The sequence below is a fragment of the Pungitius pungitius genome, chromosome 7 (genome assembly GCF_949316345.1).
Source record: "Pungitius pungitius chromosome 7, fPunPun2.1, whole genome shotgun sequence".
NCBI classification, from domain to species: Eukaryota; Metazoa; Chordata; class Actinopteri; order Perciformes; family Gasterosteidae; genus Pungitius; species Pungitius pungitius.
In genome coordinates, this window is record NC_084906.1 from 5917946 (window position 1) to 5931018 (window position 13073).

General features: G+C 45.9%; 1 protein-coding gene across 2 annotated transcripts in view; it reads left to right on the forward strand.

Annotated features, from left to right (window-relative positions):
• Positions 1–13073, forward strand: part of exoc2 (exocyst complex component 2) — a 34292-nt gene that overhangs the window by 16736 nt on the left and 4483 nt on the right. Inside the window, exons 7-21 of one of the 2 annotated variants that reach the window (XM_037469587.2) lie at positions 2005–2085; positions 3245–3390; positions 4122–4203; positions 4288–4390; positions 5153–5271; positions 8977–9090; positions 9404–9528; positions 10079–10147; positions 10272–10429; positions 10565–10686; positions 11092–11153; positions 11375–11455; positions 11835–11894; positions 12534–12589; positions 12715–12784. In XM_037469587.2, coding sequence (XP_037325484.1) covers positions 2005–2085; positions 3245–3390; positions 4122–4203; positions 4288–4390; positions 5153–5271; positions 8977–9090; positions 9404–9528; positions 10079–10147; positions 10272–10429; positions 10565–10686; positions 11092–11153; positions 11375–11455; positions 11835–11894; positions 12534–12589; positions 12715–12784 — 1448 coding nt within the window. The remainder of the gene's footprint in view (positions 1–2004; positions 2086–3244; positions 3391–4121; positions 4204–4287; positions 4391–5152; positions 5272–8976; positions 9091–9403; positions 9529–10078; positions 10148–10271; positions 10430–10564; positions 10687–11091; positions 11154–11374; positions 11456–11834; positions 11895–12533; positions 12590–12714; positions 12785–13073) is intronic. The other variant, XM_037469588.2, reaches the window with a different exon arrangement.

The window sequence follows — 13073 nt, forward strand, 5'->3', positions numbered from 1 at the left end:
ATGTATTTTGAATGTGGTTTGGATCAGTGGGGCGGAGTAGAGTTCTGTGTGTTGTACTCCATCTGAAGCTGTCAGACATTTGACTTCAGATGATGTAGTTGCCAGAGGTATAAAGTTGGAAATATGTTTCTAGGCCGACTGGGCATTTAAACTAGTGTTTTTTTCTACGCAGGTTTACAGAGGAATGTGTTTGCGTACCCCATTAGCAGATCTCTTGTTAAATATGATATTTTAGTTCCATGTGAACCACCACAGACTGGTGAAAGGTTTTGTCCTGGCGACTGCTTGATGGCGCAGCCTCGTGACGAGTCGAGCCGGCGTGAGGCGGCTGATTGACTGACTGACAGTCCGTCGCGGAGTCTGGGCTTGTTTCTGCTAAAATGTTGAAATTTGAGATTTTTCATTGTTGTGTGAACAGGAAGTCTCCCAGTGATGCAGGAAACGGAACAGCTACCGTGTTCCAAAAATGCCAGATTCCCAGGGCCTATTCCCCCAGCGCCCAGCCCCGCCAGGAGTCAAAACATCTCCAGCTTTAGAATCCAGGGACACTGTATTTTTAATCTTATTCATTTTCTTTTCCCTCAATAGTTCCAGGAAGTGAAGCGGGAGCCGCAGGTCTTCCTCAGGTCCTGTCTGCGTGTGTTATCCGGACTCTGACCTGATGTTTAGGTTAGCTGTGACGTCATGAGCCCTTCACTGTGTGACAGATGCAGAGGACACACAGCTGGCAGCAGGGCGAGGGAGGGAAGGGGGGGGGACATGAAGCAGACCTGCAGTGTGCGTGTGTGTGTGTGTGTGTGTCCTAGTCTTCCTGTGTGTTCAGCCCTATCAATCCTGTTTGTTCCCATATACACTTCCACGTCTACGTGCCTCTGTCCGCACCCGCATTTTCTGCCGGGTCGTTGAGCAGCGAGGGGTCCATGAGAGGGCCGTTGCCTTTTTGCAATACCTCAGTCTCTGCCTCGAGGCTTCTGTCTGTCAGAAGAGACCCACATATTTATTTACAGAACTCGCCCCCCCCCATTCGCCTTTGCCTCCTGCTCCCTCCGCCGTCTACGAGCTCGGCTGTCCGAGGGGCATTTGTAGGGGAAGAGGAGAGGGCAGACACTGATTGTACGGTTTTCCTTTTTTCCCGGTTCATTTGACTTTGCTCCTTGCTTCATTCTTGAGATATCTGCCTGTTGCATATTTGAGTTGCACCCCAGGTATGCATGAGATTGTCTCCTAAGCCTTCTCTGCCTCTCCCCCTCTCCGTCAATAAACCCACATTGCAGCTCTCAGCACCCAGCGGCCCACTACTGTTCACCATTTATTTATTCACAGGGGTAGCTACTCGCTGTGCCTCTTTTACTCTCTCTGTTTTTCTCCCCTCATTCCCTCGATTCAAATTCCTTCTCCCGCGTAAAGCTCTTCATGCTAAGTGATGAATACAAGTCATCAGAGTCCTTTAACTCCCCCCTTAGCAAGCAGTCATTTTTGGAATCCAGACCTCCAGCTTTGCTCTTCCAAATGTTATTTTTCAGAGTTGAGACATTTTGGGTTCACATTACCTCCAGGTCAAAGGGCTCCAAATGTCCCAAGACCACAACACTGTGCTGTTAATGGCTTCAGTTAGGTGAATTGATCCAGTACAGTTAACGTAGGGGCAAGGTCAGGTCGCTGCGTGGGAACGGGCTCAAGAGGGGGTGCGGGATGGGGGGGAGGGGGGGGGGGAAATTTCAATGGCAGCATCTGTGGGCGGAGAACCGGCGAGGTTATCTCCCATCTAATACGGGGTAGCGGCTGTTTATTGTTTTACCTTGGGTTCCTGAAATTGAAAAAGTTCCTGTGTGGGGATTGCACGTTGGTCAATCTGCACAGTAGGAAACTGTTCTTCCACATTTGTCCCAACTAAAACACCCATGCTAATATTATATATTAGATTTATAATATATATATTTTAGATTTGTCACTTATGTTGTCCGTCAGAGTCTTTTACCAGTAATACTGTTTTCTGTGTTGCAGCGATCCACCAGAGGCTGGAGTTTGATGGCACAGAGAGAGTGGAGGGATCGATGACCCAGCGACTGGAAAACATCCTCAACAGTGAGCATTGCTTCATTCACACGGCAGCCATGAAAAGAAGTACAAATGTGTGTTTTGGGGGATATTTCCCCCAAAAACCTTTGCGGAAATCTTTGCACCCTTTGGACTTTTTACAATTTCTGTTAATTCGTTCCTAAAAATGCCCTTCATATGCATCATTCAATTCAGAGAGGGAAATCTTCCCGGTCATTAATTCAATTGACATTACAGATATGCATTTTCAGGATATTACTCGGATTTCACCGGTGGCAAAATGACCTCAATTCTTTTTGCTGCTTTTTTTTTTTTTTCAGAGCAACAAAACTCCATCTGCTAGTCTTCCTTAGCGGTAACTGGTCCACGTGTCACTTTGGGACATTATCATACGGTGATTGTACTGCCGTTATTAATTGTAGATGATTTTAGGTGTCAAAAATGAACCCTTCACCCTGTGAAGCCAAACTTCTCTCCCACTGATACGCCGTCCATTAACGGAGCACATGTGCCCCGCGTGTACGTTGGATCTGCCCCTTTTCAACAAGCCGATCCCCCAGCAGATCTCGTGTTCCCACCCTCTCATTTCATACATGATAATATGACTTCTCTAATGGAGGGTCAATAAGCAGGTCCTTTTTCCGGAGTCTAGAGTAAACAAACCACCAAGCCGGACGTAGCTTTCATCCCCGCAGCCCCAGACCAGTGGGTCCAGGCCACCGCTCACCACTAGAAAGTGGTTTTAGTGGGACGCCCGGCGTCAGTCGGACAACCACGAAATAAGAATGTTAGGAGCTCATATCAGCGAGGAAACGAATGAAAGAATTTCCCCTCTGTTTGTTCCCATGCTTTTTTTCCTTGCAGGATTTTGTATTGGGGGTGGGGCTTTGTTTTGATTAGAAGAACTTTTTTTTTCCCTCCTCTATTGGACTGCACATTCAAGGCCACCCACGAAGCCGGTGGGTCTTGCAAAAGTTCCTCTCAGCTGTCTGAATCAGAGATAGCTGTCACTTTCTCCCTCGCAGCTCCGGCTCTACGGCGTCAGATAGCATTCAGAGCAGGAAGAAAGGCCGTCATTAAAGGGGAAATGTGGTGTCAACCATTTATTTTTATAGTGTCCCAGCTTCTCATTTGCTCCTTCCCTGTTTGCTCTCCCTCACACATGCTCTCCCTGTGTGTCTCATAGGAGCCAGCGATACTGCAGATACTCTTTTCCAGGAGGTCTTAGGGCGCAAAGACAAAGCTGACTCCACACGCAATGCACTCAACGTCCTGCAACGTTTCAAGTTTCTCTTCAACCTGCCACTCAACATCGAGCGAAACATACAAAAGGTACCTTCCACGTGGTACACACTCGTGGAAAAGAACAGCCGTTCTATCGATATGAAGTGCAGAGTAAGAAGCTTCCTCACTGGTTCCCCACTAGTCAAACTGTAAATGCTCTAATTTGAGCCGGCTGTAGTGAGATATTGGATCATTCCTCACCAGACCAATGTGTTTTCCAGCCGGCACAGTTGAGCTCTGGTTATTGGTGAGGCTGTTGTTTTCATCTTTGTGTCTATGTAGCTAATCTTTAGTTCATTTAGCTTTCATGACAGGACTTTTTCATCTGAAAATATGGGAGAAGAGGAAAATGCCTGCGGCTTAATAGCGAACCACCATCATAATGTAAACTCACATCAATTCACTTTACTTACTTGTCATACCCTTGGCACCACCTGGGATAACCAACGTTTACAATGGCTCCACATTAAGGAGGTTTTTAGTGAAATACAGTTTGTAAAAATTGACTTTGTCTCAAGCTTGAGAACTCCCACAGGCCACAAACTCAGAAGCTTTTCTTTTGAATATTAATTGTTTCTTCAAAGTTTTAGTGTTTTTCATTGCATGATTCCTAGATCTACGCTCAGTATGTATGTAGTTTTAAGGCGTAGCTTGGATTGCTTTCATCATAAGGGTGGAGTGAGTTAAGCTCAAATAGACAATGTGTGTCAAGAATGTTGAGTTAAAAAAAAAAAAACGACTAAGCTGCATTGTTAACTGAACGGACTTTTCTCTGTCAGGGCGATTATGATGTGGTGATCAATGACTATGAGAAAGCCAAATCTCTCTTTGGCAACACCGAAGTCCCTGTTTTCAAAAAAGGTAAATTATTTTGCCTCCATACATTTAATGAAACAAGTATAACATCCTAATTATTCACTCCTTTTTCCTGTTACTCTGTTCTAGTGTATGCTGAGGTCGAGATGCGGATCGGAGCTCTGAGGAGTCTCTTGTTGGAGAAGCTGCTGCAGACCCCGTCCACACTGCACGACCAGAAGAGATACATCAGGTCTCCTTACAGTCGTAGATGGCTCTTACATTCCATCCGTCTGAATTCCTCCCATTCGTCGGGTTTTCTATACCTCACACGCCGTGATGTGATTTTATAAAACGGGTTTATTTTCTACGTGTGAAAACGGGTTTTCATCACACATAATCTGCGCGTAGAGTACACATAAAGTAATGACTCTTCTCTTATCTGTGTCCTCGTTTCTCCTGAACTCGCTCTTCCATCTGCCTGTTCACTCCGCCCTCCGCTCCTCGCTATCCCGTTGTCTTGTTTCTGTTTCTTTTTTTCCCTGTTCTATGCCTTTCTTTCCCTCTTTTTTCCCCCTCCATCCCTCTGCCCATTCGTACTTGTGGGCTTCCCCGATTTATTTTTGTTAAGACCGACCTGTCAGGATCACAGAGACCAGTTCTCAACCACACAGCAACATCTTTCATCCCGCTGCATTAGGCACGGCTCTGAACGCCCACTCAGCTCCTGTTTACTCTTGGTGTGCGTGTGCGTGTGTGTGTGTGTGTGTGTGTGTGTGTGTGTGTGTGTGTGTGTGTGTGTGTTTTATGCCTGTGAGTCTTGCTCAATCTTTTGAAAGATGCCACCTAATGAGAAACAAATGAGGAGGTAGTTCATAGGACAACAGTAGAGGGAGCCAGGCCACAGCTCACCGAGTGTGTCATCTGACAACCCTGCAGGTTACTGAGTGACGACCATGATAGTAATGGGTTTTTTTAGCGTACATTTCTTACATGTGTATTTGTGCCGGTGTAGGTATCTGTCTGACCTCCACGCCCCAGGCGACCCGGCATGGCAGTGCATCTATGCTCAGCACAAGTGGATCCTGCAGCTGATGCAAAACTGCAGAGATGAGTTCATCAGCGGCCAGCGAGGTGACTCACGCACACGCGCACGCACACACGTCTGACATGACTCTCATTACTCACAAGGGGAAAAGCCCCTGTTTAGCATTTCCAATCAGGCGGCTGGTGGGTGTTGTGTGAGTGTGAGGGCGGCTCAGGGCAGAGAGAAGGCCAGCTGCTTGTCCGTGGTACCAGCTCTCTGCTCGCATTCCCCTCTCGCTCCCTGCCTTCCCCCTGCTTTGCTGCGGGCCTGTGTGTTTATTTTCTTATGAACGTATGAATAAGATGAAAGCGAGCGAGCATTGGCTTTGGATTTGGGTTTCAGGACTTGACATGTTACTGCAGACCCCCACACACACAGACACACACACACACACAGCTTCACAGATGGATTGGAACAATTAACCCCAATTAAGCCGTTCCTCTGTTAAATCAGCCAGCAGAAAATGTGAACGTGAAACCGTCCGCTCAGGAGGAACAGCGATTTGCCAGCCACGCTTAGACACACATGGACACTCCTACATCCATGCTCGCACAAAGGCACCCATACAAATACATTGTGAGTGGGTGGCTGCTTCACATAGTGCAGCTGGAACATAAACATGTCTAATGCTAAGGGTAACAGTGGTTTCCGGGGCTCAGGCCTGATGGATCTGGGGGCTTGTGTGCTCACTGCCTCTCAACATTTAAATATCATCTTGATCATCACGTCCGAGATGGCCTCTTTTCAGTCCACACATGCATTCCACAGCTGAGAAACATGTGGCAGGGAGTGAAACCAAAATCGCATGCAAATCTATTACAAACCCACTATTCTGAAAATTGCTGGTTTTACAAAGACCTGCATTTACGGTTTGTTTATTTACTTTAATGGAACAGTGTGAGACATGAAAAAAACGTTAAGGGATTTAGGAGAAACCTTACACCTAAACGCTATTCTATATACGTTACAATTCCGACGCCAAATAGACAAATTTACTGTGCACGCCAAGTCCTTTTACCGTAAAAAAAAGTCAGTTGTCTGTGTCTTTCTAAAGTGACCAAATGGGATTTTCCAAACAAGACAAATAAGTGTTTCCTGATCTTCCACATCTATGGTGAATTTCTGTTTAAGATTAAACAACTAAAGCTACTTTGTTAAGTTTAGATCTCCATTATATTCAAAAGAACCCAAACTTGGCTAGTTCCTCTATGCAGGACCTGAGTTGCAGTCAGCACCGTGGATATCATGTGATTTTGTACATCCAAACCCGACCCCCCCACCCCCCTCCCACTGCCTCTGCCACCATGAAAGGACAGTCGTTATTTGAACAACCCCATGAGGCCACTTTTCAGGAAAAAACATAAATGAACACAATTTCGCACAATTACGAGCCAAAACCTACAATTGACCCTAATGTTCATTTTTGTGTTGTTGGTGGAGATGGTCTTCATTTAGCTAATGATCATAGCACACTCGCATAAAGAAGGTGCGCACAATCCCTCCATTTAGCGGTCGACTCGACTCTCGCCACAGCCAGCTGCCTCCTGTCCCCACTGCTGTCACGCAGGGAGCCCCTCTGCCCCCCGCGCACACACACACACACACACACACACACACAGCTGCTAGTTATTTACCATCCCCGGTGCTCTCTGCTCACCTCTCGCTCCAAGTACGAAACCTGTGCCTCTTGAAACGAATCTTTCACCCGGGCAGCCCTTTAACAGCCACCATCTGAAAACCACATCCACTACATCTCCCTGACCCCACTCTTCCTCCCTCTCTCTCTACCTCCCTCTCCTCTCCTCCCCTCACAGGCTGCTAGCAGCCTCCTCTTTCTACTGCACTGAGCTGGTCACATGTAGCAACTCGGTTTATTAAAAAATACACTGTTTTGTGCTTTTGACAGCATCACACGAGGCAGGGATTAGCGTTTAGTGATGGATCAGCTGGGTGTGCGCTAACTGATGTCATTTCCACGGCATCTTGAGAGTCCAGAATATGACGTTGGAGGCCGTTCTGGTTTAGTACGGATTCCATCAATTACACTATAAATTGCCATCCATGAGAAAAAAAACCATCCGTCTCCTTTGAACCAAAAGCCTTGAGTTCCAGGTTTCTTATGAGGAAGCATAGCATGGCAAGTTGCTTCCGTATGTCTAAACACTCCCATCATGCCCCGCTGCTGCAATCTGACTCTGTCGATTCAGTTTTAAACTGCAGTGTTCTTACTTCCTGAACAGCGCTTCTTCTGCCAATATCAATACAATTAGCAGCATTTTGTCCATAGGAAAATTGGTTTGTCAGTGAACAATTAGGGGGATTCTACATTGGACGTTTAAACATGCGGTTGGGATTTTAGACTCAGTCAGAATCTCTCTAGGGAAAAATGTTAATTATCACACTTCATCTAGCATGTTTATTAAGCGTTTGCATGTGTTTCAGGGCAGGGTTGTGTATTCTTGATGTTTGTTTTATTTTTATTTGATCCAAAGAGAAATCCAGAAATGTGTGAGTTTATTTTTATTTGTTCATCCGTTTAATCCTAATTCATTAATACAACTATCCGGGCAAGTGACGGTTATTTTACCGCCAGAGTGTAATTTTTCTGGGGGGGATTCTGGAGCTCACTTTCACTTCATGGTCAGGTTCTGTGACCCCTTGGGGAACAGGAACTCATGTGACCTGCAGAGAAGAATCAGACTTGATGAGGAAGTGAGCAGAAACATCGTCCTCAGTGCACATAGACAGCGGTTCCTATATTCTAACTTTCACACTTTGAGCAAGAAAAACGATAATGAATCGTTTGAGCACTTAAAGCAGCCCTGCACACTCTGACCTACACTGTCTCTCACACGCATGCACTTGTGAATTCTGAGGACGCTGGGGATTCAGCCGACACCTGGATCAACAGCGGCTCTCGTCCCAGTAACAAAGAGAGCAAAACAAAACAGAGACGGACTCTGCACAGCTCCCTATGAGCTGTGTGTCAATGTGGTGTGAGAAAGCGCTCTATGTGTTACAGATAATCTGACTCAATTGGGAATTTTCTTGACTGGATGGTTGGGCTGTGTGCTCCTTTTATTGGGGATTTCTTAGTAGTTGCCTCAACACTGCATTCAGACTGTGACTCATCTATAAGACGTGTGTGTGTCAGACACATGCTTTGGAAATGTGGCCATCAGTCTGCCTTCATTTAGACAACCTGCATGTAGGCGTATTGCAGCGCTGCACAAACCTCGTGGGGTTTATTCCCTCTCGGCACTGTCGTGTTTCTCTTTCACTCCTGACTGTCAACCTTCGCCACTTCACCTCCGTGGGTCCACCGAACTGAATCCATCTCTCGAGCCCGGGAGACAGCACTGTGTGGTTGCAGAAGCGCAGCAAAGCTCCCTGTTGCCATCTAGTGGAGCTCTGATCTCAAGGACCAGACGTGACTGGGCCCCGGTAAACCCGCTTCACCCCGCTGCTCACGAAGCCCGCCGCTCTGTTTCCTCGCCCTGGAAACAAGGCTGCCTTCTCCCAGCTGCGGGGCCGCAGCAGAGATGGATCAGAACACAAATAAAGAGAGGCCGAGAGGGGCGAGGGCGGATTGTTTGGTGTGAAAGCCCGCTGAGCTTATTAAGGAATGTGGAATTATGAAAATGGCTTATTTGATATCTGAAGTATGCGTCTCCCCCCCCCTCCCCCCCTCCCGAGTTCATTTCTAATCTCTTGCCCCTCTCCCCTTCTCCTCCCTTCGTTAATGCCGTCAGTGGGCGTCGGAGCTCTGGACCAGGAGGGGGATACCCCTGGGTCTGCCCTCGGCAGGCTCAGCCACACCGCGTCTCTGAAGAGGGGGGGCAGCCAGAGAACGACGCGAGCCAGCAGTGGGTACCACAGGAGGGGCTTTTCTGTCTGAGGCCATCTCCTCAGATGTTGCATTTGTTTGTTTGTGTGTGTGTGTGTAACACGTCTTTGCCGCGTGCTTAGGGGAATCACATCATAACAGAGTTGAATGTAAGGAAACTGTAAAAGTACAACAACAGTGTGCCTGGAAGTTAAAGATGATGAAAGCACTCTGACATTTTCAAGTCCGGGTGGTATTGCTAGTTCATTCTTTGGGTTTCCCATCAACGCCTAGTATAGCACAGAAAAATATTATAGTGGGTTTGAGTGAGACACTGTTTTTCTTTCTTCTAGCCTGGCGCTTTGAAACCCCGCAGCAGGTGCAGTTTGTGGAGAAGCTTTCAGATGTGGTCATCGGCCAGTTGCCCAACTTCTGGAAGCTTTGGATCTCTTACGTTAACGGAAGTCTTTTCAGTGAGGTAAAACTTTTCAGCGACGGGAAGAAAAGTGACTGTACAGTACCAGTCAAAAGAGTTTGGATACATTTTCTGAAAACATAATTCGAAAGTGTGTCCGAACTTGAGACTAGTGTGTTGCAGTCAACGGATGGGTCACCCACCCACACCCACTCATCCTTTAAAACAACAACTCCCATGATCCTGTATTACTTTTCAATGTTTCCAAACTCCATTTTTGTTCTTTTATGAGAGAGAAGAAAAATGCATCTTATGTTGAACATAAATCCACATTTTTATGTTTGAAAAGGTGGTTGAGGGATTGACCTGGCCGTCAAAATACTAAGGACTCATCCTTGAATAATAGTATTTTGTCTTATTATCAAAATTTGTTTCTGGTACCCGTTGGTGCTTGTGATTACGCGCTTTATCTCCTGCAGTTCTTTGTCCCCATCAACTATGGAATTAAGGAAAAGAGGGGGAAAAGTGTTTTGGTCAAATGGATAACTTGAATATGATAAAATTAACTTGACTTGTGTATCATGTTTATTTCTTTATTTCCTTCTTTCTTCAGACTGGAGAGAAGTCTGGGCAGGTGGAAAAATCCAAGAAAAATGCCAGACAGCGGCAGAATGACTTTAAAGTATGCTTTGCTGTGTGAAAATGTTATGCTTGAGATAATTACTCGCCAGCATTTTTTTCTTCTTCTTCAAATAAAGCCCACCTGACCTTGTTTATACGTCTTTATGTTTCTGTGTGTGTCCTAGAAAATGATCGAGGAGATGATCAATCGGCTGGTGAAGCTCGTTCGGGGGGCTCTTCTCCCCACCACGCTGCCGCAGGGGGAGCTGAGTTTTTACGGAGGCTGGGAGAACAAGACGGAGCTCACTGGGGCCTGGCTTACTCAAATTATACACATCGTCAGGTTTGAATCCCCGTCTCATTGGTCAAATGCAGTTCTGACATGCTTGTGTCCATGGCTGCCATTCCTTTTAATGAGCACATTCTCACTCTCCCTCCCACTCCTTTCCTCTGTTGCCTCTCGTTGTCTCTCGTCCAGGGCTTGTCACGAGGCTCTGTCCACTCTGGAGATCCCGAATGACTTGCTGCAGGTGATCCAGGATCTGCTGCTGGAGCTGAGAGTTCACTGCCTCATGGTGACTCTGCTGCACACCACAGACGGTGAGGGAGCTTTTTGTGTCACCTGGTATCGGTTTTACTGATTTCCTCCATTGAGAGGCGGTCAGTGTCCTCAACAATTGCGTTTGACTTAGAACAACTTCCAGGTTAGTAATGGAGAAAGTGTTGTGATACTAAAACCAGACATGCTCAGTTTCACTTGTGGTTAGGCATGGTCATCTTGAGAAGAGTGACTGAGTTTCTTTTAACTTTTCCCCACACTGTGGTCTCGTCACCAGAGTTTGATTTTCTATCATATTGCGGTTTGCCCTCAGAACCCCTCAAATTGAAAAATGTTTATATGTTTTATATGTGTAAAGGCCCAGTGTGAAAGTGATCCCACTTTATTGTCTGTGAGATTCCATCGATTGGACTTTTGATCCGTATTTGTGTTTTTTGTACACCCAGATGTCAAGGGGCTCGCTGAGAAGGAGAACTGGGTCGTGGATAACGAAGGGATCACCAGCCTGGTAAGGAAGTCCCGTCACATAGGGCGGTAGGTCATACATTAATAATAAATTAAAGACACTCCAAAGTCTACTCAGCAGCTGAGTAGTATCCTTCCCAACCAATGTCTTTGTTATCTTTTGTCGCCTTCCTAACACACAGCACGAGATGTGGATATAAATTGTAGCCTATTTTCACAAGATGGTATTTTGAATCTCTGTTCTTTCCGTCATGCTTTTCGCAGCCTTCTCAGTTCGAACAGTGCATGGTCCTGATGCTGCAGTCACTCAAAGAGCCCCTGGAGATCAAACCCGGGGAAATCAATGTGAGTTAATGAGCTGCGATCATCCAACCACAGACTACAACCACAACTTTAGCCTCCTCAGTTATCTTATTGGTTGACGGGTCGGAGATATCTTTTCATAGCACTTGTGTGGCTACGACACCGCTGCTGCACACTTCTAGTCCTTGTATGGGTCAAGGCAGTGGATACATATCTGAACTTAGCCATAACATAATGTTTAGTCAAATCGTACTTTCTGCATTGCTCACCGTAGCATCCGGGTTTAAGAACCTGTTCGCTGCTAATTAGTCCTGAGAGTGTTCACTGATCGCTCCAATGAAACCAAGAGTAACACAAGGCGTGCTGTTGAGTAACGTGAAAAAGATAGCAGGACTAATGTGTTTCACTGTCTCTTGTTCAGGTGCTGCAGTTAGACCAGGTGCAGGACCAGGCCACAGAGCTTAGTGTGAACATCATGAAGGTAACATGTGACAGATATGAATCTATTGGCGATGTTTGACAAATGCAAGCAATATTAAACACGATATATTTATGAATTCTAAAAAACGACCTATCCAGGGAGGAAGGATTAAAAGACAACTTGTGAGGGAACCCGGAGCCTACAACCTACTATTATCTTGTCCTTTTTGAAGTTTTGACCATCAAAAACAGAGGCTCTGTTAAAATTCTCACTTGTCAAAGTATAAAAACCACTATCTCATAGTTTGACTTATTTTGCTACTTCTAGAAAACATTGTATTACTCTAGTAATGGAGTTTATAGGAGTTTATTACTCTACTTCTGTTTTGGTTGTAGAGCATGGCGGTTTAAACAGATGTCATTCAGTTTGACACAGTGTAACAGATTTTGCTGCAGCACCTCGCACAGTGTGAAATGCTGCGAACTTGCAGGACATGTCGTGTTTTTGCTGAAAATTGGTGCCATCAGAATGACAACTGCTCACCTATTTCACTGCATTCATTGTCCACTGAAACGCACACCGTGTGCTGGTGCACCTGAGTCGGGAGCTGAGCGAATTCATTGTATAGAGAGATACGTGAGGATTGTATATCGTTTCCTCACAGGCTCCCTGACTAATGTGTTCATGTGTTCAACGCAGGTTTTCATAAACTGCCTGGAGCAGCTGAGCACTAAAAGGGACATTTATACTTCTCAGTAAGTACTCAGATGACTTGTTCATGTCTTTGATTTTAGTGTACTCGACTCTGACAACTGTGTGTGTGTGTGTGTGTGTGTGTGTGTGTGTGTGTGTGTGTGTGTGTGTGTGTGTGTGTGTGTAGCGACATTTCAGTGGACCTCTCCTCCCCAGATCGGTTTACTGGAGTTCATGAAGGCTTCAGTCCAACATCAGTAAGCGTGTTTTTTTTCTTTTGTTTTTTTTTCTTTTAAAAAATGTATTATTTCCTTTCAAACTGTTTGGGGTTTTAATACTCCTAAAAGGCCACATCTGTCACCCAAGCGTGGGCTCTCTCCTTTACACAACAGCCACAGCTCGTGTCTCACTCAGTCAAACCACCAAATGTTATCAGGCTGTTTCCTGGTTGTAGACCAGCAGCAGATACGTCCTCATTTCCTGTAACTTGTTAGAGATGTTAGCGAAGAGGGTGCAGGGGAGGAGGAGGAGGAGGAGGAGGAGGAG